General features: G+C 44.8%; 1 protein-coding gene, 1 long non-coding RNA gene and 2 pseudogenes across 3 annotated transcripts in view; 3 read left to right on the top strand and 1 right to left on the bottom strand.

Moving 5' to 3' along the window:
* Positions 1–10,147, top strand: part of LOC113629859 (uncharacterized) — a 36,008-nt gene extending 25,861 nt beyond the window's left edge. The window contains exon 3 of the long non-coding RNA XR_003436720.1: positions 10,052–10,147. This is a non-coding gene — a long non-coding RNA (uncharacterized LOC113629859). The remainder of the gene's footprint in view (positions 1–10,051) is intronic.
* On the top strand, positions 8,034–8,459 carry LOC113629858 (60S ribosomal protein L38 pseudogene; annotated as a pseudogene).
* A 7,699-nt stretch (positions 10,148–17,846) lies between the features above and the next one.
* Positions 17,847–26,551, top strand: part of VSIG10 (V-set and immunoglobulin domain containing 10) — a 37,496-nt gene continuing 28,791 nt past the window's right edge. The window contains exons 1-2 of one of the 2 annotated variants that reach the window (XM_027124715.1): positions 17,847–18,761; positions 25,804–26,085. In XM_027124715.1, coding sequence (XP_026980516.1) covers positions 18,683–18,761; positions 25,804–26,085 — 361 coding nt within the window. In that variant the 5' untranslated portion in view covers positions 17,847–18,682. The remainder of the gene's footprint in view (positions 18,762–25,803; positions 26,086–26,551) is intronic. The other variant, XM_027124714.1, reaches the window with a different exon arrangement.
* On the bottom strand, positions 22,849–23,572 carry LOC113629855 (40S ribosomal protein S27-like; annotated as a pseudogene).

Raw genomic sequence — 26,551 nt, 5'->3', positions numbered from 1 at the left:
CCACTGGGAAGAGGGAATCTCTCTTCCAGCAGTGCTGCTGAGGAGAGAGAATGTCAGCCTGGAGCTGTTGGTAGTAATCTGACCACTGGGACCAAAGAGGCTGCCTGGGAAAGGAGCCAACACAGAGCAAAGTAGCTCTGAGACAGAGAGAGTCATTGTGACATGGTGACATTGACACTGTTTGACACCTGGATGGAGCCAAGCATGAAGCAAGATCTACCCCTTGGACTTTTCAGATACGTGAGCCAGCTAATTCCATTTTGGACCTGTGCCAATTTAAGTTGGATGTTCTTCACGTGCAATAAAATGAATCCTGGATCAATGCAGATGATCTGCTCATTAAAAAGGAGCTAGAGGGCTTCCCTGGTGGCGCAGTGGTTGAGAGTCCGCCTGCTGATGCAGGGGACACGGGTTCGTGCCCCGGTCCGGGAAGATCCCACATGCCGCGGAGCAGCTGGGCCCGTGAGCCATGGCCGCTGAGCCTGCGCATCCGGAGCCTGTGCTCCCTAACGGGAGAGGCCACAGCAGTGAGAGGCCCGCGTACCACAAAAATAATAAAATAAAAAGGAGCTAGAAATAGAAACTAGGTCTCCCAAATCATGCTACAAGTCAGTGAAGCCTCATTCATTCAGACCTTAAGCTATCAAATTAATGATTATTCAAACTGGAATCTTTACCATCTTCATGAAAAATGGCTTGCGTGTGTCTTTTTTTTTTTTTTTTTTTTTTTTTCGGTCCGCGGGCCTCTCCCCGCGGGCCTCTCACTGTTGTGGCTTCTCCCGTTGCGGAGCACAGGCTCCGAACGTGCAGGCTCAGCGGCCATGGCTCATGGGCCCAGCCCCTCCGCGGCATGTGGGATCTTCGCGGACGGGGGCACGAACCCGTGTCCCCTGCATCGGCAGGCAGACTCTCAACCACTGTGCCACCAGGGAAGCCCTATGCCTGTGTCTTAAACAAGAGAAACTATAGAATGCCTGGCCTGGCCACAGCCGCTCTGAAGCCCTCATGAGTCCACCCCCTGACCCACCTGACAGGCAATGCACAGGCCTGTCAAACCACCTGTGAACTGGCCTGGTTCAAAAGGATGACCTACACCAATCAGATTCAACCTCTTGAATCTGCACTAGTATATATGGAGAAGCAGGCAGGTGTAAGTGGTAGGAACTAATGCAGAAAGGAGAAGATGCACAGAGAGTGCAGAGGGGCCGTTAAGAGCCTTGGGCAGGCTGGAAATCAGAGGCAGCAGAGAGTGTGGGTAAAGGATTTATAGTATGGAGGAGAAATGGCCGATCGGCAGTGGGAAAACAGCAGATTCACAGAGAAAAACGAGCACCTGGAGAAACAGACAGCCTTCCATCTCCAGAACTGACCCGCTCCACGGAAGGGCTCCAGGTGGGTGCCAGACCACCAGCACTGTTTGAGCAAACACCTTGTTCGTTTTTGAAAATTTACTTTTTTGAAGTATAGTTGATTTACGACATTGTGTTAATTTCTGCTGTACAGCAAAGTGATTCAGATATATATATATTCTTTTTCATATTCTCTTCCATTATGGTTTATCATAGGATACTGAATCTAGTTCCCTGTGCTATACAGTAGGACCTTGTTGTTTATCCATTCTCTATATAACAGTTTGAATCTGCTAATCCCAAATTCCCAATCCATCCCTCCCCCACTATCCCCCTTGGCAACCACAAATCTGTTCTCTATATCTGTGAGTTTGTTTCTGTTTTGTAGATATTTGTGTCATATTTTAGATTCCATATATAATTGATATCATATGGTATTTGTCTTTCTCTTTCTGACTTACTTCACTTAGTGTGATAATCTCTAGGTCCATCCACATTGCTGCAAATGGCATTATTTCATTCTTTTTTATGGCTGAGTACTATTCCATCGTATATACGTACCACATCTTCTTTACCCATTCATCTGTCGATGGACATTTAGGTTGTTTGCATGTCTTGGCTATGGTGAACAGTGCTGCTATGATCATTGAGGTGCATGCATCTTTTTAAATTATAGTTTTGTCCAGATATATGCCCAGGAGTAGGATTGCTGCATCATATGGCAACTCTATTTTTAGTTTTTGAGGAACCTCCATACTGTTTTCCATAGTGGCTGCACCAATTTACATTCACACCAACAGAAACTCCTTGTTCTTGAGGTGACCTCAGCACATCTCAGTGCCAAGAAACCCAAAGAACATGCCCACATTATTTTTATGTTAATCAGGACTCTTTCAGTTGCAAGTGACTAAAACCCAGTGCAAATGGAATCTTTAAAGAAGAAAAGTAATTAGTTCCAGTACTGGGATGCCAATGGGTAGTTGGCTTCAGAAGTATCCAGATCCACAGGCTTAAGTGGTGCCCTAAGTATCTGTCTCCCTCCTGTTTCTCAATTTTGTTTGCCTCTGGGCTGGTTTCAATCCCAAGTAGATTCTCCCTTTATGTTGCCCTATGGCCATTACGGTCAGCAGCTTCTAAGATGGCCCCAGCAATCCCCACCTCCTGGTATTCATGGTCTTGTGTAATCCCCTCCCCTTGAGTAAGCCACTTCTAACCAATAAAATATGGCAATGTTAATGGGATGTCACTTCCGTGATTAGGTTACATAAGATTAGGACTTACAACTTGCTAGCACGTACTCTCTATTGCCTTCTTGGCTTGCTGGCTTTCGTGAAATCACCTGCCAAGTATAGAAAGACTCACATGACAAGGAACTGGGGGTGGCCCCTGGCCAACAGTCAGTGAGGATCTGAGGCCCTCGGTCCAATGTCCCACAAGGAACTGAATCCTGCCAACAACCACCAAGTGAGGTTCGAAGCAGATGGTTCCCCAGTCAAGACTCCAGATGAATGAGGTGTCCGGTTCCTGGTTAAAAACTAATGTGTGGGCTTCCTCGCTGGTCCTGTGGTTAAGCCTCCACGCTTCCACTGCAGGGGCGCGGGTTAGATTCCTGGTTGGGGAACTAGGATTCTTTATGCTGTGTGGCGCAGCCAAAAAAGAAAAAGTTAAAAAACAACAACAGCAAAAAGCAAAAAATCCTATGTGTGATTTCTCAGGCCTGACGGTAGGCAATTCAGAGGGTTTACCTGGCAGGCCACCCAGGGGAAAGCTGCCCCCTTCCCCCCATGCCAGACCTGGTGCACAGACAGCACATTGCAGTCTCTAAGGGAGTTGCAGTCCAGGACTCAGCCCCTCTGACCAGTCATGCTCTTATGCATATTATGCTCCTTCCTTCTTGGGTCCCTTTATCTGAGGTCCTGGGCAGAGGTCCTCTCCAGGCACCTCTGCCCTGGCCTCCTTATTGGGGGTGAGGGGACATGACGTTGCAGACACTTGCTCACTCTGACTTCATACCAGGTACTTTTCCACTCCAATCCCTCCTCCCTCTACATCCTCACCACCACCCTCCCCCAAGTCCCAGGGGCTATAAACTGCTAGAGCCTTTTGTCTGGGGTCCCTTCCACAGTGAGACACATATAGGGGAAAATGCAACAGGGAGAGTAGGTACTTTCTCCAGTTTCAGCCTCTTCCCTAAACCATCACAGTAAGTGATCAACGGCTTAACTCTTTCATTTTCAGCTTGTTGCTTTATTCGGCTACTTGCACACCTGACACTTCAGCGCTCTCTCCCAGCTAGACTGCGATCCTGACAAGGAGACCCCAGCTTAGGCCGACACCTTGACTGCAGTCTCTTGAGAGACCCTGAGGCAGAGCCCCTGATCCACAGAAATTGTGAGATGATGTATGTATATTGTTTTAAGCTGCAGAGCTTGTGGTGATTTATTATGCAGCAATAGCTGACCAATGATAGCCACCAACGGCTTCAGGCCTGCGTTCATTCAAGTTAGCAACCCTAGCAGAAGGAGGGACTCCATTGCTCCACACCTCCAGCAGAAAATAGGGACTGCCTCTCACTAATCCAGACCAGCTGTGTGCCTAGCCCTAACCTGCTCCTGATCATTCTGACCAGCCTGGGGCCTCATCCACTCCCATAGCTCCATCCCAACCCTGTTTGCTTAGAGTTGGGGAGAGGCAGCTTTCCAAAGGAAAATAATTGCGCCGATACCAGAAAGAAGAGAAACAGAGGCAGGAAAGCAAAAGCAAGACCTATTTTGTACAAGTAGCAAGGAAGTAAAGCCCACACCTTCACAGAGATACTGTTAACCAGCTCAAGAGAGCAACTTGCAAGCACCGTGTCAGTAAGCGCCTTGCCTGACTACACAGGTAGTACAAATTACCTCCGATACCAGCCACTTTATTAGACTCCATCTCTACTTAACAAAATTTTATTAGCTTACTAGAACTTTCTGCATGCTCCAGAAATTAAGAAACTGCAGTTGACCCTTGAACAACACGGTTTTGAACTGTGCAGGTCCACTTGCACATGGATTTTTTTCAATACATATATTGGAAAATCTTTTGGAGATTTGTGACAATTTGAAAAAACTCAGATGAACCACATAGCCTAGAAACATGGAAAAAAATTAAGAAAAAGGTAAGTCATGAATGCATAAAATATATATAAATATACATATAACATACAAAATATATGTTGACTGTTTATGTTATCAGTAAGGCTTCTGGTCAACAGTAGGCTATTAAGTTTTAGAGGAGTCAACATTTATACATGGATTTTTGACTGCATGGAGGGGTTGCCCCTAACCCCCATGTTGTTCAAGAGTCAACTGTATATTTATGAAAACACATTAACCTACCACTTATTTTGATTTCCCCAACTTGTTTGAATTAGTAAGGTTTTGCTGTAATTAACATTTGTCCAGAAGTTCAAGGCAAGTGAACAAAAGGGTGCCCGGTCATTTCCCTGTAGTTGAGTCATACTCCTAGAAGGGCAATGTCAGAAATACAGAAATATACATGTATATTAAAAAATAAATACATTATCTACATATATTACTTTTGTGAATTCCACTTTGGAAAGAGAGAGAGAAATTTAAGTTTACTTAAAAAGAAAATTAAATTTTTTTAATCTTTTGGCTGCATCGCATGACACGCGGGATCCTAGTTCCCCTGACCAAGGATCAAACCTGTGTCCCCGGCAGTGGAAGCACAGAGTCTTAACCACTGGACCGCCACAGAAATCCCAAAAAGAAATTTACTTTTAAAATTCAAATTTACTACAGTGTAAGTAGTTTGAGGGGCTACGTGTTTGGCTTTACACACTGACATTGGACTTCTACATAACATATGGTGTATTGTTCTTCTCAGTTTCCCGTGAGACACCTTGACTATGATTGTACATTTCAATTTGCTGTCATGGGAAATAAGATGTGTAGTTCACTGAAGTATCTTCCATCTCTCTAACTCAACCCCTCCTCCCACGATTAAGAGTCCAAATAACCCCCCCATATACAAAAATATATGTGTGTATATATATATAAAAATAAATATATATATATATATATATATATATACACACACTATCATCCAATACCCTTTTAGACTAAGATACAGTGGTTCCCATTCTCATATTTGTGCTGAAAAACATACCCCCAAAAACGTTCTTTTGGGAGGATATATGTACCTGAAGGAAGGACATGCAAGAAGTCATGGAGAACAAAGAAACTGGTAAACATATGGGTAAATATAAATGTGCATTGATTGTAAAAACCAATAACAGAATGTTCAGGAGGAGGATAGAGGTCACGGTTAACTCTCGAGCAGCAGCATCCAATAGAAATAAAAGTTGAGGGCTTCCCTGGTGGTACAGTGGTTAAGAATCCGCCTGCCAGTGCAGGGGACACAGGTTCAAGCCCTGGCCCAGGAAGATCCCACATGCTGAGGAGCAACTAAGCCCATGTGCCACAACTACTGAGCCTGCGTTCTGGAGCCCACAAGCCCCAACTACTGAGCCCGAGTGCCATGACTACTGAAGACCCCACACCTAGAGCCAGTGCTCCACAACAAGAGAATCCACCGCAATGAGAAGCCCGCGCACCACAATGAAGAGTAACCCCTGATAGCCGCAACTAGAGAAAGCCCACGCAAAGCAATGAAGACCCAACGCAGCAAAAAAAAAAAGTTTTCGATTTGATCACTAAAAAAAAAAAGGAAATAAAAGTTGAGCCACATATGTAATTTAAAATTTTTGAAGTAGTCACATTAAAAATTTTTTCTTAAAGCAGGTGAATTTAATAAAAATTAAAAGAAGGTGAAATTAATTTTAATAATATATTTCATTTAACTCAATGTACCCCAAAATATCGCTATTTCTACCATACAAGCTGGTGTGATTGCAGGGAAAGTGAGCTTAGAAATCACTTCTCTTTTAAACCTAGAATATACAACATTAACAAAGACTGGGGGCAATGCTCAACTCACACTGTTGGAAGGACTAGAAAGTAATATAACTTTTCTCGAGGGCAATTTGGCAGGATCTATCAAAATTTCACTATGCGTGATTTTTTCTCCAATAATAATACCTCTCCTGAGAATTTTTCCTGCAGGAAATTTCACAAGGTTCACAAAGCCTGAACATTGCTATGAAGCATGGGGTGTTCATTGTTTTGTAGTTTGTGATAATGAAAAAAAGGAAACAACTTAAATGCCCATTGAGTGGAGGATTAACTGGATTATGATGAATCCACACTATGGAATCATCATAACTATGGAATACTGGGTAATCTTTAAAAAGCATTAGCTGAACTTAAATGTAGTGACAGGAAGCCAGACACAGAAGGCCATATATTATATGATTCCACTTATACGAAATATCCACAATAGGCAATTCCATGGAGACAAAAAGTAGATCAGTGGTTGCCGGGAGCTGGGAGGTGTGAGGAAGGGAAATGGGAAGTGACTGCCAGTGGGTATGGGGTTTCTTTCTGAGGTGATGAGAATGATCTGGAATTAGTGGTGATGGCTGCACAAACTTGTGAATGTACAAACAACCACTGAACTGTACACTTTATTTAAAAGGGTAAAAAAACAAAAAAAAAGCAAGTTGCTTACAAATATATAGTGTGTGATCTCATCTATGCTTTTAAAAAAATCTGTATGTTTACATGTTGTATATAATTCATGTGTATGTAAACACACAACTGGAAGGATAAACAACAGTTAACTGGGTTTTTTTAGGGAGAAATAAAGAACTTAAGAAGATTTGTTACAGGGACTTTTGCTTCCCACAGGTGGACTGAATTATTTTAAATTATATGTTTACAAATTTTCCTTTTAAGACAATTAAAATATTTCTGCTTAATTGACAAGCAGGAAGAGTTTTAAAAAACGGGAAACTAGAGTAAGCCAAATAATTAGTATGGTCCTGTTGATTATTTGATATAAAAAATGTAGATAAAAATTATAATTTTTATAATGTAATTGTAAAATATTATGAATTATATTATAATTTATATATTGGATTGGCCAAAAAGTTCATTCGGGTTTTTCTGTGAGATGTTATGGAAGAACCCGAACGAACTTTTTGGCCAATCCAATAATTATAATGTTATATTTTATTATTCTATTTTATTGATATTATCTTTATATAATTATAATATTATAATAAATTATAAAATAATAATATACACATTCTGCATGTCCCAAATGACATAATGATATGTATTCAGCTTTCTTCTTTGTCAGGTTCCACGCTAAGCCTCTCATAATGGCTTTCTCTCATATAATCTTCTCAGTATATCCTAAGATAAGGGCTATAGTTATCATTCCCATCATTGCCATTTACAACAGAGGAAACAGGCTCAGAGAGATCTCATAGGGAAGCTTAGTAGCAGTGGGCTATAGATATAATTTTTTTTTTTTTTGGCTGCACGGCTTGTGGGATCTTAGTACCCTGACCAGGGATTGAACCCGTGCCCTTTGCAGTGAAAGCACGGACTCTTAACCACTGGACCACCAGGGAATTCCTGAGATATAAATCTGAGTGTGTTTGATACCAGAACCCAGGGTCTTATCCTGCAGCTGGTTAGAAAAGATTGGAATGCAGGCTGGGAAACAGAGAGCATAAGAAAGTGAAGAAGTGGCAGTGAGTGTCTCGCAGGCTGTACGTGGGGAATGGGGGGTAATCCGTGGTAATCCAGGCTGGGTGACATCTGGGGACCCCGGGCCTGGATGGAAGGTGCCAGCCAGGCTCTCCATGCCTCATTGCCATGGCTCACAAAATTGAGGAAATCAAGGACTTTCTGCTTACAGCCAGGTGAAAGGATGCCAAGTCTGTCAAGATAAGAAAAATAAGGATAATGTGAAGTTTAAAGTTTGATGCAGCAGATACCTTTACACCTTGGTCATCACAGAAAAAGAGAAGGCAGAGAAGCTGAAGCAGTTCCTGCCCCCAGCTTTGGCAGTGAAGAAGCTGAAATGAACCACGCATGCTGATTTGAACTGTACTGAAATTTTAAAAATTAAAAAAGAGAAGAAAGAAAGTGAAAAAGTCACTAAGGAGATAAATATTGAGGACAAGAGCAGTGAAACTTACCTGTGACTTTATATAAACTTAGATGAAGATACCCATTTAAAGATGGTCCCCAAAAGACAGGCTGTACCCTGAAGCAGGGAAGATAAACAACTCCTGGGGAGGCCAGATATCCCCTGGAAGGGGAGAAGCTGAACTGATTGTCAAGAAGATAGTTTTGGGCAAACAAGAACCATCTTCAAGATTCTAGAGTTTTGTGAGCAAGAGATGCCAAAATAAATCCTCTCGTGAGTGCTACATTCAGTGTCGCCGTTCGTTTCTGTTGGGGCCAACACTCTATTTGTTCGCTTACCATTTACTGAATGTCTACCAAGCCCTGTGCTAGACTCTGAAGACAGAGACCCGGATGAAACATTGTCCATACCTTCAGAGAGATTCCAGGCTGGAGCAGGAAGACAGACATGTAAAGTGATTCTTACAATTCAGAGTGGCAAGGGTTCTGATATAAATTTCCACAGGGTGCTACAGGAATACAGGAGAAGGGTACCTGTCCCTGCTGTGTACACCAAGGAAGACTTCTTGGAAGAGATGACCACTTGAGCCCAAAGAATTTGTGGGAATTAGCCAGGTGAAGGAGGGAGTAAAGGGCATCCCTGGTAGTGGAAAGAGCAAGAACATGGGTGGGGGACATGGGGGTGTAGAAACACCATGGCTTGATTGAAGCAGTCATTGTCAGACATTGCTGGAGCTACAGGGATGAGTGTGGGCTCCATGAAGGCAAAGCCCTCTCTTTGTTCTGTTCCCCATTGTTACTGCAGTATCCAGCATGGTGCCTGGCACACAGTAAAGGTCAGAACTCCAGTAAGGAGTGTGGGAACAGAGGGGAGGAGATGGACTCCAGGGCTGGAGTGTGTGAGTGACTGAAGAGTGTATATGTCTGAAAGGACTTTGGCAATGAACAAATGCGCTGAAAAGTGAAATTTCACATTCCTTGGGGTTTTGCCTTTTGGGAGTTTCCTATTTGTAAAAATACAGATTCATTGCTATTTGACATTGGAATTGTACAACAAAGAATGTTGCTCACCACCCGTTTCTACAAGGATTAAGTCATTAGCCACTGCAGTGATTGACCGACAGTGCACCCTGACGGAATTCAGGATGAAAACCAGGATGGGGCACTCTGTACTTTAGAAAACAGGCCCCTTACATAGTTAGGGTGTATATTCAGGAGGAATTTTAATGAACCCAGATTCTTGCATCTTCCCACACCTAGTAAAGCACTAAAATCATGAACTGAGATACCTGTTACTTGTGACTAGCAGTAACCGTTTACCGAGATGTATGCTTGACTGCACGTATTCCCTCACCAAAATCATATGTATACTGGCCTCTCCCTCTATGTCTTTGAAGCAGTTCCTCAGAGTTACTTAGAGACTCTTTCCCAGGCTATTGTCCTCAATAAGGTCCCTGAATAAAATTGAAACACACAATTCATGTTGTGCGTTTTCTTATTTCCATCGACAGAATGGTCAGAAATACATGCTGAGAAGAAAAAGGAGGTCTAGGGTAGTTAAACCTAAAAGTAACTTACTTATCCAGGAATCTAACCTTCCATCTCCTTTCTATTTCCACAAATGCCCTATATCTTCTGAAGGCGCCCACCTGGAACCCCTGCCTCTCCAGAACCCAGCTGAGAATCAAGACTGCCAAGCCACAAAAACAAAGGTCATAGAGTCCACAGCGGAGCAGGTAATTTTCTCATTTAGTGTCTCTGTATTCTTATTTTACCCAGAGTTCTAATAAGTTTAGTCGTCTGGGTTCCAAGGTAGAGAATGTATAAAGCAACAAATTAAACAGCAAATTGACAGGAGCAAGAAGCACAGTTATGTTCATAGTTACCGATTGCTGGACATCTACTGCCTGCAGGGTACTTTACTGGCGCATGCCTCATCAAGTCCACTCAATAACCCCCAGAAACGGAGGCTCCAAGAGGGGTAAATAACTTACCTAAGGACACATGGAAACGTAAGCAAACCTGGCAGATAGGAGGAACCAAACCCGTGCTCAGTGCCTAACCTGCAGGAGGAATTAAAGAAACAGCAGTCTGGGGCCATTTTGTGTGTGAGATAAGCCCTTCTGGTTCCCACAGATAGCAACGTTCAGACACAAAGGGTCATTCCTGGAATCGTCATGAGAAAAGATTGCATTGTGTCCACTGCGCTCTGTTCAGAGTAAGGGAACTATGTGCTACATTTCAGAAATATCAGATAAGTGGGTGAGTTCTGGCTTTGTCCATGAGCTGTGACCTTGAGCACACTGCCGCTTTTCCTCCTCTGATGGTGAGGGTTATTGTTTGAACCAACAATCTCTGAAATTCTTTGAGTTCCAGGCAGCTTGGACCAACTCCTATCTCTTGGAAGACCTTGGCTGTGGAACCCAGGGTCCATTCAGGACTGAGAGCGCCACCTGGTGATTCAACCTTGTAAGTGAGATTTTTCACTTCCTCCTGTGCCCAGCCAACCCAGTCGACAATTCCAGTTTAGACCTGCAGGATGGTTTTTTTTCCCCTAACTCCTTGAAATTGCTTTTAAAATGTTGTGAATATGTGTATTTTCCTGGTTAGAGGGTACATAGATTTTCATCACAAGTTTCTTAATCCTCCCTTTCCCCAGTCCAAGTTTTTACTTCTGTCAGTAAATGTGAGGCCCAGAGCAGAAGTGATTCATTCTATAAACATGGGCTGGAGGCTGTGACTTTGTTTGGAAAGTTATTTTACCTCTCTGAGCCTCAGCTTCCTCATTTGTAAAATGTCGATAAGATTTGTACCTCCTTCTGAAGTCTGCTCAAAGAATAGGAGGAGAACTTCCATAGAAAGTGTGCCTGGCAAGAGCATTATTATATATTATGAGGAAATTTTCTCAAAATCTTGCAAGAAGTCAGCCATTGGCTGGAAAAGCCAGGATGCAAGAGGTACTGTGTCTCTGCCAGTTTAGCAGAGACAGGGAATTCTAGACAGGGAATGAAAAAATCTTAGAGTGGAATTAAGTTTAATGCACTTGTCTTTGAGAAATGGGATGGAACTTTTGCAAGGTGGGAGAAAGAATTGAAGCGAACAAAGATCAGATTCTGGGACCCTAAGAGGTTGGGAATTCCTGGCTACACAGCCGAAGGAGTTTGACTGAAATCTTCGGAAAAAGAAAAAATAATGGCATAAAACGCTACCTGACCACGTTCCAGGCCAGTGCCTTGGCATACTGAGAGCCCAATCAAAGTAAAGAGAGGCAGGCTTTTGTAAAATGCCAGCATCTGCTCATAGTAGAGCATCAAAGGAAGCAAGAACAATCTTTTCTCCAGAAGACGTGAGTGGAATGATGGTTAAGGCAGAGAGGAAACTAGAAAAGAAGTGCCCCAAGTTCTCTGAGTCCCTTAGTTGCTTAAATACCTATTGAATGTCCATCAAGTGATGAATGGATAAACACTATGTGTTATCTCCATACCCTGGAATATAATTCTGCCATAGAAAGAAAGGAAATACTGATACCTGTTACAACACGGATGAACACATTATGCTAATGGAAAACTTTATGCTAAGTGAAAGCAGCCAGCCACAACACACAGTGTTTGGTTTCATTTATATGAAATGTCCAGAATAGGCAAATCCGTAGAGACAGAAAGCAGATTAGTGTTTGCCAGGGGTTGGGTGTGGCGGGTGGAAGGAATTGAGAGTAATAGCTAAAGGGTAAGGGATTTCTTTTGGAGGTAAAACAAGTCTAAAATTGATTGTGGTGATGGCTGACAACCCTGTGACTATACTAAACACCATTGAGCTGTAGACTTTAAATGGGAGAATGAAAGTGTGTTATGTGAAACATACTTCAACAGTGATGTTGAAAAAAACTCTCATTGAACGTCACACATCTGGGTAATCACAATAGATGGATCCTCTATCATTACATAAACTTTGAAAACAAGTGTTAACGGGTATGTAATATTCCAACGGGTGCATATTAGGTAACCAGCAAAGACTGTAGTCTCCAGAAGTTGGTGAGACTGGTTGTCCCTGGGGAAGAGGACTGAGGCCTGGGGGAGGTGGACAGATGGCTCACTTTCAAGATATAATTGCATTACAAAAGTGCTTGGAATTTGTTTGTTTGATTTAACTTTTTATTCACAAACACCAATGAAGTATCTATGTTCTCTGTCCCATCTATATATCATTTTTCCCCTCATTGTTTTGTCACTTTCCCATTTTTTTCTACCTTAAAAAAATTTGTGGTAAAACACACATAACATAAAATTTACGTCTTGGGAGTCCCGTGGTGGCCTAGTGGTTAGGATTCCGTGTTTTCACTGCCATGGCCCAGGTTCGATCCCTGGTCGGGGAACTGCAAGCCGCGTGGGCGTGGCCAAAATAAAAAAATAAAATAAAATTTACCGTCTTAACCTTTTTTTTTAAACCTTTTTAAGTGTATGGTTCAGTGACATTAGGTACATTCACATTGTTGTGCCACCATCACCACCATCCATCTCCAGAACTTTTCCTCTTGCAAAATGGAAATGACAGATAAATTAAACATCTCCCCATTTCTCTACCCACTCCTCACCCTCTCTACTTTCTGTCTCCAGGAACTGGATTGCACCAGGTACCTCTCAAATAAGCGGTGTCATACAGTATTTGTTCTTTTGTGACTACTTTACTTCACTTAGCACAATGTCTGCAAGGTTCATCTGGACTTTTTTTTAAACCATTAGCATTTTATTAGTTTTCCAGTTAAAAAAACTAGTTAGTTGTCAAAAACACACAATGTCTATTTTTAATATAAATTTAGGGGAAAAAAGTAGGAATGAAAACTGTAAAATGTCATCACAACTTCATAAAAAAAAAGAAAATCACACATTGGAATGCAGCAGAAAAGTTCCTGGTGATGATAGTGATTACTTCTAGATGACTTATGGTTACATTTTCTTTTCTCTCTTTGTTTTTTCATTATTCTAGACTAAGCATAACATGCTCATGTTTATAATCAGGAACACAGCAAATGCTATCTAAAAAATAGACAACTTCAGGAAAATGCTTCATCCAAGCTTTCTCAGGATACCCTGAGATTACTAAGTTCTTCTGTCCCCATGAATTCAATACCTTTGTGACTGCCAATCCACATGTCCCGATTTGGAGTTAGGAAGGTAACATTTGTGTTGGCCGACAAATGCACTCAATAGGTGAGGGTGAGAGCAGAGAACAGGAGTTGTTTTGTTTTTTGTTTTTTCCTTTGGCCACGCAGCTTGCAGGATCTTAGTCCCCTGACCAAGGATGGAACCTGGGCCCCTGGCAGTGAGAGTGCAGAGCCCTAACCACTGGACTGCCAGGGAATTCCTGAGAACAGGAGTTTGATGGGAGAATGTATTCACCTGAGTCATCTGGCACAACTGGCTCCCAGCAGGTCTCCTCCTGGATAATCCTGTTGTTTCCCACCTTGGAGTCGTCTTATGGGGGGAAAGTGGTCTGTTCCAGAGGTACTGGCTCTGGAGAGCTGCCTATAGTTCAGTAACTTCGCAGTGATAACTTGTAATTGGTTGTCGTGGACGTATTTACACCATGGAAATTGGCGGACACTACAATCACCCTCACTGCCACCAGCCGAGCATCTGTGGTTCCGCATTCACCAGCACAGGCTGGGCTCCTTTCATCCTTTAGGATGAGTGAGCCATGCATCTCTTTTCAGCTGCTGGTTGCCCATTTCTCAGGGCACTGGATGATCACTTTCCTCATGCCTCAGTAAGCAGCATTTTATCTTCTGAGGGTGGATCTGCTTCCAAGTCCCGTGGTTCTGTGTCACTTGGAGACACTGAACTTCAAGCTCTTGGTCTTGAGTCCAGAGAGGAGACGCTGGGCTTTGGTCAAAAATAGATTCATTGTGCAGCTCTGTATTTTTCGTTTTCCCGTCTCATCCTGCCAGCTTTGTTTTTGGCCGCACCTTGCGGGATCTTAGTTCCCAGATGGGGGATGGAACGCAGGGCCCCAGCAGTGAAAGTGTGGAGTCCTAACCGCTGGACCACCAGGGAAGTCCCCCAGCCAGCTTCTTTTTGGAACTTCGCCTGATTTGGAACTTTCTTGCTACAGCACCTGCACCTCAATTCTTTTCTTCTGGGCAGAAGGCAGAGGAGAGGTGAGAGAAGGTGGTGTTTGGGGAAGGGTTAGCAGGCTTTCTTCTCCAGAGAAGAAGCCAGGTTGATTTTGTTGCCCCTGGTTTCTGAGGCACCAGCCTGTGGGTCCCCGACCCATCCAAGAAGGCATGAGTAGGATTTTGACATCCACCTCCTAGTAATGCTTTTTTTTAAAATTAATATTTTATTGGAGTATAGTTGATTTACAATGTTGTGTTAGTTTCTGCCTGTACAGCAAAGTGAATCAGGTATACATACATATACATATATCCACTCTCTTCTAGACTCCATTCTCATATAGGTCATTACAGAGCACTGAATAGAGTTCTCTGTGCTATACAGTAGGTTTCCATTATCTTTTATATATAGTAGTGTGTATATGTCAATCCCAATCTCCCTTTTTATTCCCCCTCCATAGTTCTAGTTCTATAGTTTTATAGCACACGGTAGGCATCCCACTAGACAGACCTCTCAGTAATTCTTGAAGTGAGGGGTCCAGAGCTGGACCTGAGGGGCCAGGCTGCTATCTGAGCTGTTCCCAACTGGCCCGCCCTTTCTGAGCCCCCAGGAGAGGTTGAACGGAGAAGCATGTTGTTGCTAAGAAACCTTTCAGCATTACCTCTAGGGAGGGGACTTGGCAAGAGGAGTAGTGGGGCGGAAATAATAGGTGGCTGGATGGCTTCAAAGACCCAGGCTGCAGGAGCGCTGGCTCTGGAGTCAGGCAGGAGCCCCACCCCATTCCTCCCACCAAGACTGATCAAGATGACACTGCCTCATGGGACTTTCCTGGCGGTCCAGTGGTTAAGACTCTGTGCTCCCAATGCAGGGAGCACGGGTTCGATCCCTGGTCGGGGGAACTAAGGTCCTGCATGCAGCACAGGCGTGGCCAAAAGAAAAAAAAAAAAGATGACACCCCCTCAGACCTGGGTTCAAATCCAGACTCCCCCATTTACTTGAGATGTAAATTGGCCGCTCTGAGCCATATGTCAATTGGGAAGGGTAATGAATGAATGGACACAAAGCACCTAAAATAGAGTAAGTTTTTTCAATTCTTGGGAGGTGAAAATGAAACAAAACAAAAACAGCCATGTGTAGCAGCCTGAGCTGAGAGGTGTTTGAGCCTCATGTTTAATATCTGGTTGCAGGATTTAGGAGTCCTGACAGGTTCTGTTGGGGCGCATCTCAAATGACAGACCCCAAAGCGATGCTTTAAAGACTTTTGAGTCCCTTACTTTATCTTCACGGCCATCCCATGAGGTAAACATTGACTATAAGGTGCAGATAGGTAAAACTAGGCCTTTGAAAGACCCCTACCTTGCTAGAGACCCCACAGTGAACCCCCAACTCACCCCCAATGTCACTGTTCTAGGTAGGGCATTTTCCACTGTCCAGAATGGCCTGAAACACAACTGGATGTTACGGCAGGGCACTTCCTAACAAGTCCTATCTCAGAGTCAGCAACAGCCTTCCCCAAACCAGAGAGAGTGGGTGCTTCCTGGGCCAGCTCTGTCCCACACTGAGTGGTCTGGAGGCTTCCTTTGAGCCCTGCTCAGGGAAATGCCCATGTCTGCTGGTCTGGTGACATCCAAAACATCCAGGCTATAAAGAAAAATATACGGCCTGCCATTCCAGTTCTACAAGGATTAAGCCGCTAGCCACTGCAGTGGCCCACAACAGTGCAACCTCTGGGGAATTCAGGATGGAGAAAACAGGAAACATTCTGTGCTTTGGATATACAGGCCCCTAAATGGTTAAGATGCATATCTAAGGAAAAATTTCAAATGACCCCAAATTCTTGCATCTTTCCGTACATAGAAAAATGCTAAAATCATTAACTTAAGATGTCTGTTCTTTGTTGTTATCAGTAATCTTTTGATGCTTGACTTACATGTTTTTCCCAGCGAAAAAGATCATATACATCCTGGATTGTACCTTACCTCTTTGAGTGGTTCCTCAGAGCTAACTGAGAGACTGTCTCTGGAGCTGTGGTCCTCAGTAAGGTCTCGAAATTCAACTTAACTCACAACTTTTACATTGCACATTTTTCTTTCAAGTAGACAAGACCATGGCAGCCTTTGTGTAAGTGACAAGATTGGAACTTGGTTTGGCAGGAATTGGAGTCAGACAGACATGGGTTCCAGACCTGGCTTTACCACCAACCGGCTTTGTGACCTGGAGCTTAACTTCCTAGCTGTGGGTTTCTCACTTGTAAAATGGGATTGAATGATTCTTTAGGTCCAAGGGTTGGAGGGAGGGCCCAGTGAGATTAAGTTTCTAAAACTGCTTTAGAAAAAGGCCCCAGCTATGCAAATGTGAGGTGCTCTAATCACTGTTGTAAAATATCCTGTGGGAGGTTGATCCTTGTAGGAGTGGAGAACTGGTCAAGAGACTGTCCATTTGATTCAGCAAATATACCAGGAGGGTGTGCTCTGAGCAAGTCCCCCTGTGAGGCACCAGTAGGGTCACAGAAAATTCCAGACCCTCAGCTGAAAAATTGCCACTTATTAATTGTACTTATATCTTGTTAACTTCAGGTGAGGATGTGAGGTGTTTGTCAGGAAAGCTTGAGCAGCTTCAATATCAAAACCAATCAACTTTCATCGGTCTATTTAACAAATATATATTGGGTGGTAACCGAGGTGCCGGGCACGGGGAAGACAGGACCGTGTGTCCTGGACATACTTTACTTTCCATCACCAAGTAAAAGATGAAAAACAGAAACAAAAGGGGGAGAGGAAGGAGGAAAACTTTGAGGAGCTGGCTGAAGAGGTAAAATCATTGAGCAGAAGAGGAAAAAAAGGAACTGTGCAGCATCATGGCTCAGTTCATGGGTGAAACATACACTTTTAGTGGTTTCAAGAGGATTTCCTCATGGAAAACGTATTTCAGTAAGGGGCCTTTGGGCAACAGATCGAATGATTTTCTTAATAGCATTGTTTGTTTTTTCCCCAACATTTTATGATGAGATGAGGGGGAAATGTTCAAACATAGAAAAATCCAAAGAAGGGGAACACTCCCATATCCACTTCCTAGAGTCTACAGTTAATATTTCACTCTATTAGTTGCAGTTTTGTTTCTTTCAAGAGGAAGTTTCTGGTAGGGCTGTTTCAAGGATCAGCTCTTCCTGAGTGTATCATAACCGTGTTTTCCCTAGGACAGAAGGCTGGGATGGGGGTGTGGCAGGAAGAGGGGGATTTTAGGCTGGGAATGAAGTTCTCTGGGAACCAGACTGGATGGGGGTGGGGGAACTAAAAAGGAAAAACAAAAAAGCTCCCGGAACCCAGTTCCGCTGCCCTGGCTCTTACTGTGTGGTCTCAGCCAGTTAACCGGAGGACCAGAGTCTCGTGGCTGCTCTTGGCTGGAAGGTCTAAGGGATCATCTTTCTCCTGCTCTAGACTTGCCTTCCTTCTGCAAAGGGTAGAGAAAGGCAGCGATGGCGGCCCTGGCGTCCGCCCGGGGCACAGGAAAACAACTAAGAATCCCTAGAACAGCTAAGCCGAGGGGACCCTGAATTCTGCCCCTTGGCAGGCGACCCCTCCGGCTCGCGACGCTCCTCCGGGCGCCGCATCCGGAGCGCCCGGGAGGTAGCAGCCGGCGGGCCGGGGCGAGGGTGCCGTCCTGCAGCAGCCGCAGGCCTTTGCCCGGCCCAGCCCGGCTGAGTGGGCTCGGGGAGGGACCAGCGTCTGTGCTCCTCCCCAGGCCTGCCCCGACCTGGCTCGGCGCGCCCCGGCGTGCGCCCTTTGCGTAAAGCCCTCCTCCCGGGCCAAGGTAGAGGAAGTTGGGCTCCTGCCTGGATGGGCGGGAGGGAGCCCAGCTCCTGTTGTTTTCCGCCAGCGGGAGTGGGTGGCGGGCGCAGGGGGCGGGGTGCGCCGTCCCACCCCGGGCCGGGCGCTCGGGAGAGAGAATCGCGCTCGGAGCCCAGCGCAGCTCCCAGACCCTGACATCGGGCTCACCCCAAGCATCCTTCCTGGGGGTTGCGGAAAGTGGAGTTACTCTGTCGTTCCGAGGACTTGGGAGGAGCACTCAGTACTACCGCAGGAGCAGGAGTCCTTGGGGGCGCACACCCAGCCAAACCGGAGCCTGCGTTTCCCGAGGGGCCCCTGCCCGCATCTGGGGCGAGATGGCCGCAGGCGTCCGGGCGTCCGAGCCCCGGGTCCTCGTCTGCCTCGGGGCGCTACTGGCCCGCTGGGTCGCCGCAGGTAAGGGGCTGCGATCTGGAGGGAAAAGTTGAGTTTTGCCAGTCAACGGTGGGGAGGGAGAGCCGGGGACCGAGTTCCCTCCGACTCTGCCGGATCCAGTTGTGCCGCGGCCCCGAAGTCGCCCCGGGAGGATCTTGAGTTTCCTGCTTGCAGCTTGGCTTTTTGCAGGAAGGAATTTTCCCGGACGCTTGATAGAAGGCGAGACATCCCCACCCTTGGAGTGGGCAGCCGGCGAGGCTCGAGGGGCCTGCGGAGAGGTGATGGGAAAATTGGGGAAATCGAAGATGGGAGTTTTGAAGATGGGAAAATTGAAGAGGCGTAAAATATTTATTTTTATTTTTTTTAAGCGTCGGATGTAAATTCGCGTTCTGGTTTTACGTGCTGTGATGGTTCTCAAATTCGAGGCTCCTTTATTTTCCTCTCCTCCCTCTGCCCAAGGTTGAACTTGCACCTGTAACCTGTGAATTTCCCTACACACTCCTGCAAGCCGACCTGTGTGGACTGTCGCAAAGTTGTGCTTTTCTCCTTCACTTAAATAACAAAACAAAACAAAACTTTTACTTTGAAATAATTTCAGACTTACAGAAAACTTCCCCTACACTTGACATCACCTCTTACACTTGACATGATTGGCGAAAGGTCTTAAACGGTTCATCTCTGCTCTGCCTTGTAACAATAAAGAATAGAGGGTTGCTTACAAAAACATATAGAATTGTAAAAAGATTGAAAAATTACTTTTGAATTTAATTCACCAGCGAATGCATGTGAGAGGACTCGGGTTGAGGGAAAGGAGATGCAGTTTCCCAGAATACTTGCAGAGTCCTATTTTCAGGGTTACCCAGTCCAGCACACCCAGCTGATCTCTTGTAGGTTCCTAGAGGAATTGCCTGCCCTACCCCGAGCTTCCTAGCAGCAAGTGCCCAAACTTCCTAATTGTGAGGCTCTCCCATGTTTTTATTTTGCTTTGTTTTTAGCAATTATTTAAAAATAGTAAAATTTCTCATGAGCTAGATTTCTCGTTTAAATGGAAAACTCTGAGGATCTGGCAGCACATGGCCTGCTTTCCCACGTGGAACTGAGCAGTGGTTACCCATTTTCATCTCGGGCAGGTGACTGCAAATTGGTTCCCCCTCTCCCTGCTGCAGTACTTACCCCTGGCCCGCTACAGCCATGGACATGACCTGCTGGCCCCTCCAGGCATATACTTAGTGGTCACTGTGCTGTGAGGAGGAGAAGCGGACACACGGCCTCCAACTGGCCGACCCTGAAAGTTAAAGGTGATTGCGTATTCCCTTTTCGCCAGCTGTGTGCAGCGTGTACCGCACTGTGAATATCAAGGGCCTCGGGACATCAGAACCCTGAGCTGAAATCTGTACTGGAATGAACTGGCTACAGCTCACCTCAGAGGGAGACTTCCTCCACTGCCATGCCCAGTTATTTTGATGCCCAGGCCAAGTTCACCTTTGTGTACAGTGCCAGGGGGCTTGCCTCGCTTGATGTATTTTTGGTTTTTTATTTATTTTATTTTTTAAACTTTTATTATTTTTTATTAATTTTTATTGGAGTATAGTTGCTTTACAACGTTGTGTTAGTTTCTGCTGTACAGCAAAGTGAATCAGCTGTAAGTATACACGTATCCACTCTTTTTTAGATTTCCTTCCCATTTAGGTCACCACAGATCATTGAGTAGAGACCCCTGTACTATACCTTTGTATTTTTCTTCTTTGTTTTTCAAGTCGGAAGTTGTCTGGGGGGAAAATATTGTCTTTCTCCTGTCACTTAACTCTGGACAATGTTCATGCCCCCCACTGTCACCTCAGGTTGTAAACCTGGGGTCATTCTGGGGGAAAGGTTGGTAGGGAAAAAAATAAATGTTTGAGTACAATGTCAACTCTGTAAATGATAATGTGAAGGCAGCGCTGGGAAATGGTTGTTTCTATTGCCCCTTCCTTTGGTCCGTATTCTGCATTTAAGGTTGGGGGACCTTCGGGGACCCTCTGGGCACCTGGTGGACGACTTCTAGTAACACAAATTGTTACTGCGTCTTATTGTCTCACCCTTCTGGTTGGGAGACCAGAGTAAATTCCTGTGACCTGGAGCATTGAAGACCTGAATAGCAGTCCCAGCTCTCACAATGGCTTGTGTGGGACCTTAAGTACATCACTTAATCTTTCTGAACCTCAATTTTCTCAACTGTAAAATGAGGGGGTTTAGGATGATCAATCATGGAACTAGTGCACCCTCAGGGACCACTCATTCCTTGTCCATGTCAGACATCACTAATCGATGACTGTAATTCTTCTCCACTGAGCCCTGACTCAGCCTGCCCTCACCTTTAACCTCAGGACTGAAGGATCTCTAAGGTCACTTTCAGTGGTTAAAAAGAATGGAGTGAGCAAAGCCAGGAGAAGTGAAATGCCTTAAAATGGTGTCTTTTGTGGTTATGTCATTCTACTCCTTGGAGGAGAAGACAATATTAGCTCAAGTTCCAAGACTAAAGTTTCGCCAGGGCTTTTGCCAAGGAGCCGGGGAAGGGGCAGGTCTGCAGATCTCGTGAACACACGTTGCATCTGTAATTCTCCCGTACTTCTCTCCTCAGTGGGGATTGCCACTGAGAACTTGGGTCCCCAGGCCTAATTGTTTAAAAATAATTCTCACTTGCTTTTTAAAGTGATTGTTCAGAAGCGTTTCTTGCTTGTTTCAGAATCTCTAGCATTAGGTGACATTTTCTGCCTTCCAGCAAGTGGCTTAGAATTTTTTTTTTTCCATCTTGCCCTGGCTTTGGGGAATGGTGTGGCCAAAATGGGGAAAAAGTCAGAACGTCCTGTGGCTCCAGGCTGACTGATCTTTCAGAGGGATCCCCTTCTAACCAGACAAAAGGCCAAATACAGATAACTGTTACTCTTTCTTTTATGAAAGGGAAGGTATTCCAAAGGCAGGTAGCAGTTAATTTTTTTATAACAACCTAATTGAGATATAATTTACATAGCATACACTTCACCCTTTTAAACTGTACAATTCAGTGGTGTTTAGTATATTCAGAAGATTATGCAACCATTACCACTAATTCCAGAACACTAATTCATCACTGCAAAGAGAAGCCCACTACTTAAGTATTAACAGTCACTCGTCACTACCCGCCCCCATCCCCAGACAAGCCACTTCCCCAGCTCTAGACAATAGCTAATCTACTTTCTATCTCCATAGATTTGCCTGTTTGGACATTTCATATAAGTGGAATCACACAATATGTTGTCTTTTATGACTGCCTTCTTTCACTTAGCATAGTGTTTTCAAGATTCATCCATGCTGTAGCATTCGGCCTTTTTATAGCCTAATAATATTCCCGTTGTATGGATATACCACATTTTATTTATCCATTCATCAGTTGATGGGCATTTGGGTTGTTTCCACCTTTTGGCTGTTATGAATAACTGTGAGCATGCATGTACAAGTTTTTGTGTAGATATGTTTTCATTTCTCTTGGATATACACCTAGGAGTGGAATTGCTGAGTCATATGATAATTTTAACCTTGTGAGGAAATGCCAAACTCTTTACCAGTGTAGCTGCACCATTTAAAAATCCTATTAACAATATATAATGGTTCCAGTTTCTCCACATCTTTGCCAACACTTGTTATTGTCATTGATTTTAGCCATTCTAGTGGGTGTGAAGTGTTAGGTTTTTTTGTTTGTTTGTTTGTTTTTTGCTCTACGTGGGCCCCTCACCGCTGTGGCCTCTCCCGCTGTGGAGCACAGGCTCCGGAGGCACAGGCCCAGCGGCCATGGCTCATGGGCCCAGCCGCTCCGCGGCATGTGGGATCTTCCCAGACCAGGGCACGAACCCGTGTTCCCTGCATCTGCAGGGGGACTCTCAACCACTGCGCCACCAGGGAAGCCCTTTAACGTGGTTTTGATTTGCCTTTCTCTAGTGACTAATGATGAGCATCTTTTCATGTGTGTATTGACCTTTTGTCTATCTTTTAGAGAAATGTCTATTCAAATCCTTTGCCCATTTTTAAAATGTATTAGTTGTCTTCTTATTGTTGAGTTGTGAGAGTTCTTTATATATTCTGGATACAAATCCCTTCTCAGATGTGATTTGCAAGTATTTTCTCCCAGTCTGTGGGTTATCTTTTCACTTTTTTTTTTTTTTTATCCAAACTGTGTTTATTGGGATGGTTTCCCATTCATCTTGATTCAGGGAAATTTTTTTTTTTAATTATTTATTTTTAACATCTTTATTGGAGTATAATTGCTTTACAATGGTGTGTTAGTTTCTGCTTTATAACAAAGTGAATCAGCTATACGTATACATATATCCCTATATCTCCTCCCTCAGGGCGCTTTTAATACTGCTTCCGTCTAAAGGAGCATCCTTCTGTAAGCCTTGCTTTTCCTCCTGTAGGCTGGCAGAGGACAGTGGAGCAGCCAACACACAAAACTACTGTCTGTGCATATGGCTAAAGGTGGTGGTGATTTTATAGCATCCTGGACATTTCACGTCCGTGAAATAGGAACTGGGGCTCTGCACCAGGCGCTTCTTCTTGTGTTTCTTCTCCTCTTCCAGAGAGGGTTGAAGGAGATCCTTTGCGAGAAGCATGTTCTCATGGGTAGATCGTCACCGCTGGAAAGGTCTTTTCACTTTCTTGATGGTGTCCTTTGCAGCACAAAAGTTTTAATTTTGATGAAGTCCAGTTGATCTATTTTTCTTTTGTCACTTTACTTTTGGTATCATATCTAAGAAAACATCGCTTAACCCCAAATCACAAAGATTTATTCTTTTGTTTTTTTTTCTAAGAATTTTATAGTTTTAGCTCTTACATATAGATCTATGGTCTATTTTGAGTTAATTTTTTTTTGTTTTTTTGACCTTGCCACTCGGCTTGCGGGATCTTAGTTCCCTGACCAGTGACTGAACCTGGGCCATGGCAGTGAAAGTGCTGAGTCCTAACCACTGGACCGCCAGGGGACTCCTGATTTTGAGTTAATTTTTGTATATGATGTGAGGTAAGGGATCCAACTTCATTCTTTTGCATATGGAAATCTGATTGTCCCAATACCACTGTTGAAGGCAGTTTATTTTGTAATGAAATATCATCTTTCACAAAACCCCAATATATTCACGTACTTTGAAAACTTCTGATGTGGTGGGAAAAGAACTGAATGGAGAAATCTAGACTCTAGTTGCATGCTGCTCCCTTCTCATTGTAGGACTTTGGGCCAGCCCACTTCCCTTCTTTGCATCACACTTCTCTCATCTATTGAATGTGACAGCCTGAGTAAGAGACCTTGTATTTGGGCACTGATTGTGGAGGGGGCTGGAAAATTGTGACACTTCTCAGCAAAACTGGCTGCATTCGCTTCTGTTTACCTGGTGGCAGTCTTATGCCAAATCAATTGCCTTAGCATTTGTCAGTCTTTTTTTTTTAATTTTTAAAAAACGTTTATTCAGCTGTGCCAGGTCTTAGTTGCAGCACACGGGATCTTTTAGTTGTGGAATGTAGGATCTAGTTCCCTGATCAGGGATCAAACCCAGGCTCCCTGCACTGGGAGCGGGAGTCTTAACTGCTGGACCACCAGGGAAGTCCCAGCATTTGTCAGTCTTGAATGAGCATCAGAATCACCTGGAGGGCTTGTTAAAGTGCAAAGTTCTACCTTCCACCACCCACCCCTGGTTTGTTTCTGATTTAGATGTTCTGGGTGGGACCTGATAATCTGCATTTCTAACAGTGCTGCTGCTGATCCGGGCTTTTCCTTCTGCCTGGGAACCCCAGCTTCACCTTCACCTGGCTAATTCTTTCCTGTCCATCAGATCTCAGTATGGCTTCCTGGAGGAAGCTTCCCTGACAAAAACCACAGCTGGACTTAGGAGCCCCTTCTCTGAGCCACTGTTGTGTTATTTATCACACTGCATTGTAATTGCCAGTTTATTGTCTGTTTTCTCCACTGGACTGTGAGATCCTGGTGGTCTCTGTTTTGCCCACCATTAGCTCCCCAGTGCCTGGCACAGAGCATGCCCCAAAGTCCTCACCGTGAGCTTGTTCTTGCCTGGAGCTGCTAAGAGGTCTTGCACTGGACTCGAGATGGAGAGAGACAGAGAGAGCAGCAGGAAAGAGGGAACAAAGCCAAAGCCCTCTTCCTTCCCCTCTTCTGGATTGCTAGGCAAATAAAACCACTGGGGTCCTGTATCAGTTATTTATTACCACAGCAATGCTGCATAACAAACAATGACAAAATGGCAATAAGTGCTTATTGCTCAAGGGTCTGGCATGGTTGGTCAGTTGGCTCTGCTGATCTTGCCTGGGCTCACTCACATGTCTGGGCGTCCACTGAGTGGCTGAAGACTGATCTAGAATGGCCACAGCTGGGAGGATTGAGACAACTGGGGACTGCACCATATAGTTGTCATCCTCCCCCTGGCACATAAGCTAGGCATGTCCTTCTCAGGGTGGTGGCAGAAGGTGAGAGTGAGCAAGCCCAATTACACCAGTGCTTTTTAAGCCTCTGCTCGAACCGCATTTACTAACACCCCTTTGACCAGAGCAAGTCACATGGCCCTGCCAGAGTCAGAGTGGGAGGGCGCCACAGAGTGACATTGCGAAGGGCATGGATAGTGGGGAGAGGGGGTTATTAGGGCTGTTTGCAATTGTGATTCACCACAAGTTCATTACTGTCAGGTACTGGCCAATTATCCCGACAGGGTGGGGCTCTGTGTGTTATTGCATCTCAAAAACACATGCCTGATTTTTAAAAAATCTTAATGAAGAGGGACTGTGCAAAAAGGGAGATCAAGAAAGGTGGGGCTTCCCTGGTGGTGCAGTGGTTGAGAGTCCGCCTGCCATTGCAGGGGACACAGGTTCGTGCCCTGGTCCAGGAAGATCCCACATGCCGCGGAGCGGCTGGGCCCGTGAGCCATGGCCGCTGAGCCTGCGCGTCCGGAGCCTGTGCTCCGCAACGGCAGAGGCCACAACAGTGAGAGGCCCGCGTACCGCAAAAAAAAAAAAAAAGGTGGTAACAGCCTGACCTTTCCTCACTCAGGACTGGAGGCTGTCGTCATTGGAGAAGTTCACGAGAATATCACGCTGCGCTGTGGCAACATCTTGGGACCGAGGGGCCTCATAACCTGGTACCGCAATGACTCGGAGCCTGTCTTCCTCCTGTCCTCCAATTCCAGCCTCCCACCAGCCCAGCCACGCTTCTCTCTGGTGAATGCCAGCTCCCTGCACATGGAGGCGCTGAGCCTGCAGGATGAAGGGAACTACACCTGCTGGGAGGTCCTGAACGAGACTCGGTGGTTCCAGGTGTGGCTGCAGGTGGCCAGTAAGTGGTGGGTGGGGACTGAGACTGGCTGACGTGGCGCTCAGAGCCTGGGACCCGAGGAGGCCTTTGGAGTCAATGGCCTGGGTTTCATTCTGGGCTCTGCTACCTGCAAGCTAAATGACCTCTCATACCTGTTATTTCCTCATCAGTATAGTGGAGATAAAAGGGATTCTTGCCTCATAGAATTGCTGTGAGGAATAGATCACAGTTTATCTATATACAGTGCTGTAAATGCTCCTGGCATATTAGTTAGCTTGTTAATATCATCCTCGCTATCAATCTCATTTTATTATGCAACAAAGTCAGAGTATAACATAATCAAGTCAGACTGACTGAGTTCCAATCCTAAGGCTAGGTCACCTTGAGTAAGTAAGTAGCTTAATAACTCCATTTTTCAGTAGCTTTGGTTTTTCTTATTTGTTAATTGGGGACAATGCATTGCATACCTTATCAGGTATATGCTCTT

The sequence above is a fragment of the Aethalodelphis obliquidens genome, unplaced genomic scaffold (genome assembly GCF_003676395.1).
Source record: "Aethalodelphis obliquidens isolate GAN/ISIS:26980383/991018 unplaced genomic scaffold, ASM367639v1 scaffold28, whole genome shotgun sequence".
Classification (NCBI taxonomy): domain Eukaryota; kingdom Metazoa; phylum Chordata; class Mammalia; order Artiodactyla; family Delphinidae; genus Aethalodelphis; species Aethalodelphis obliquidens.
This window is presented reverse-complemented; position numbering and strand designations above follow the sequence as displayed.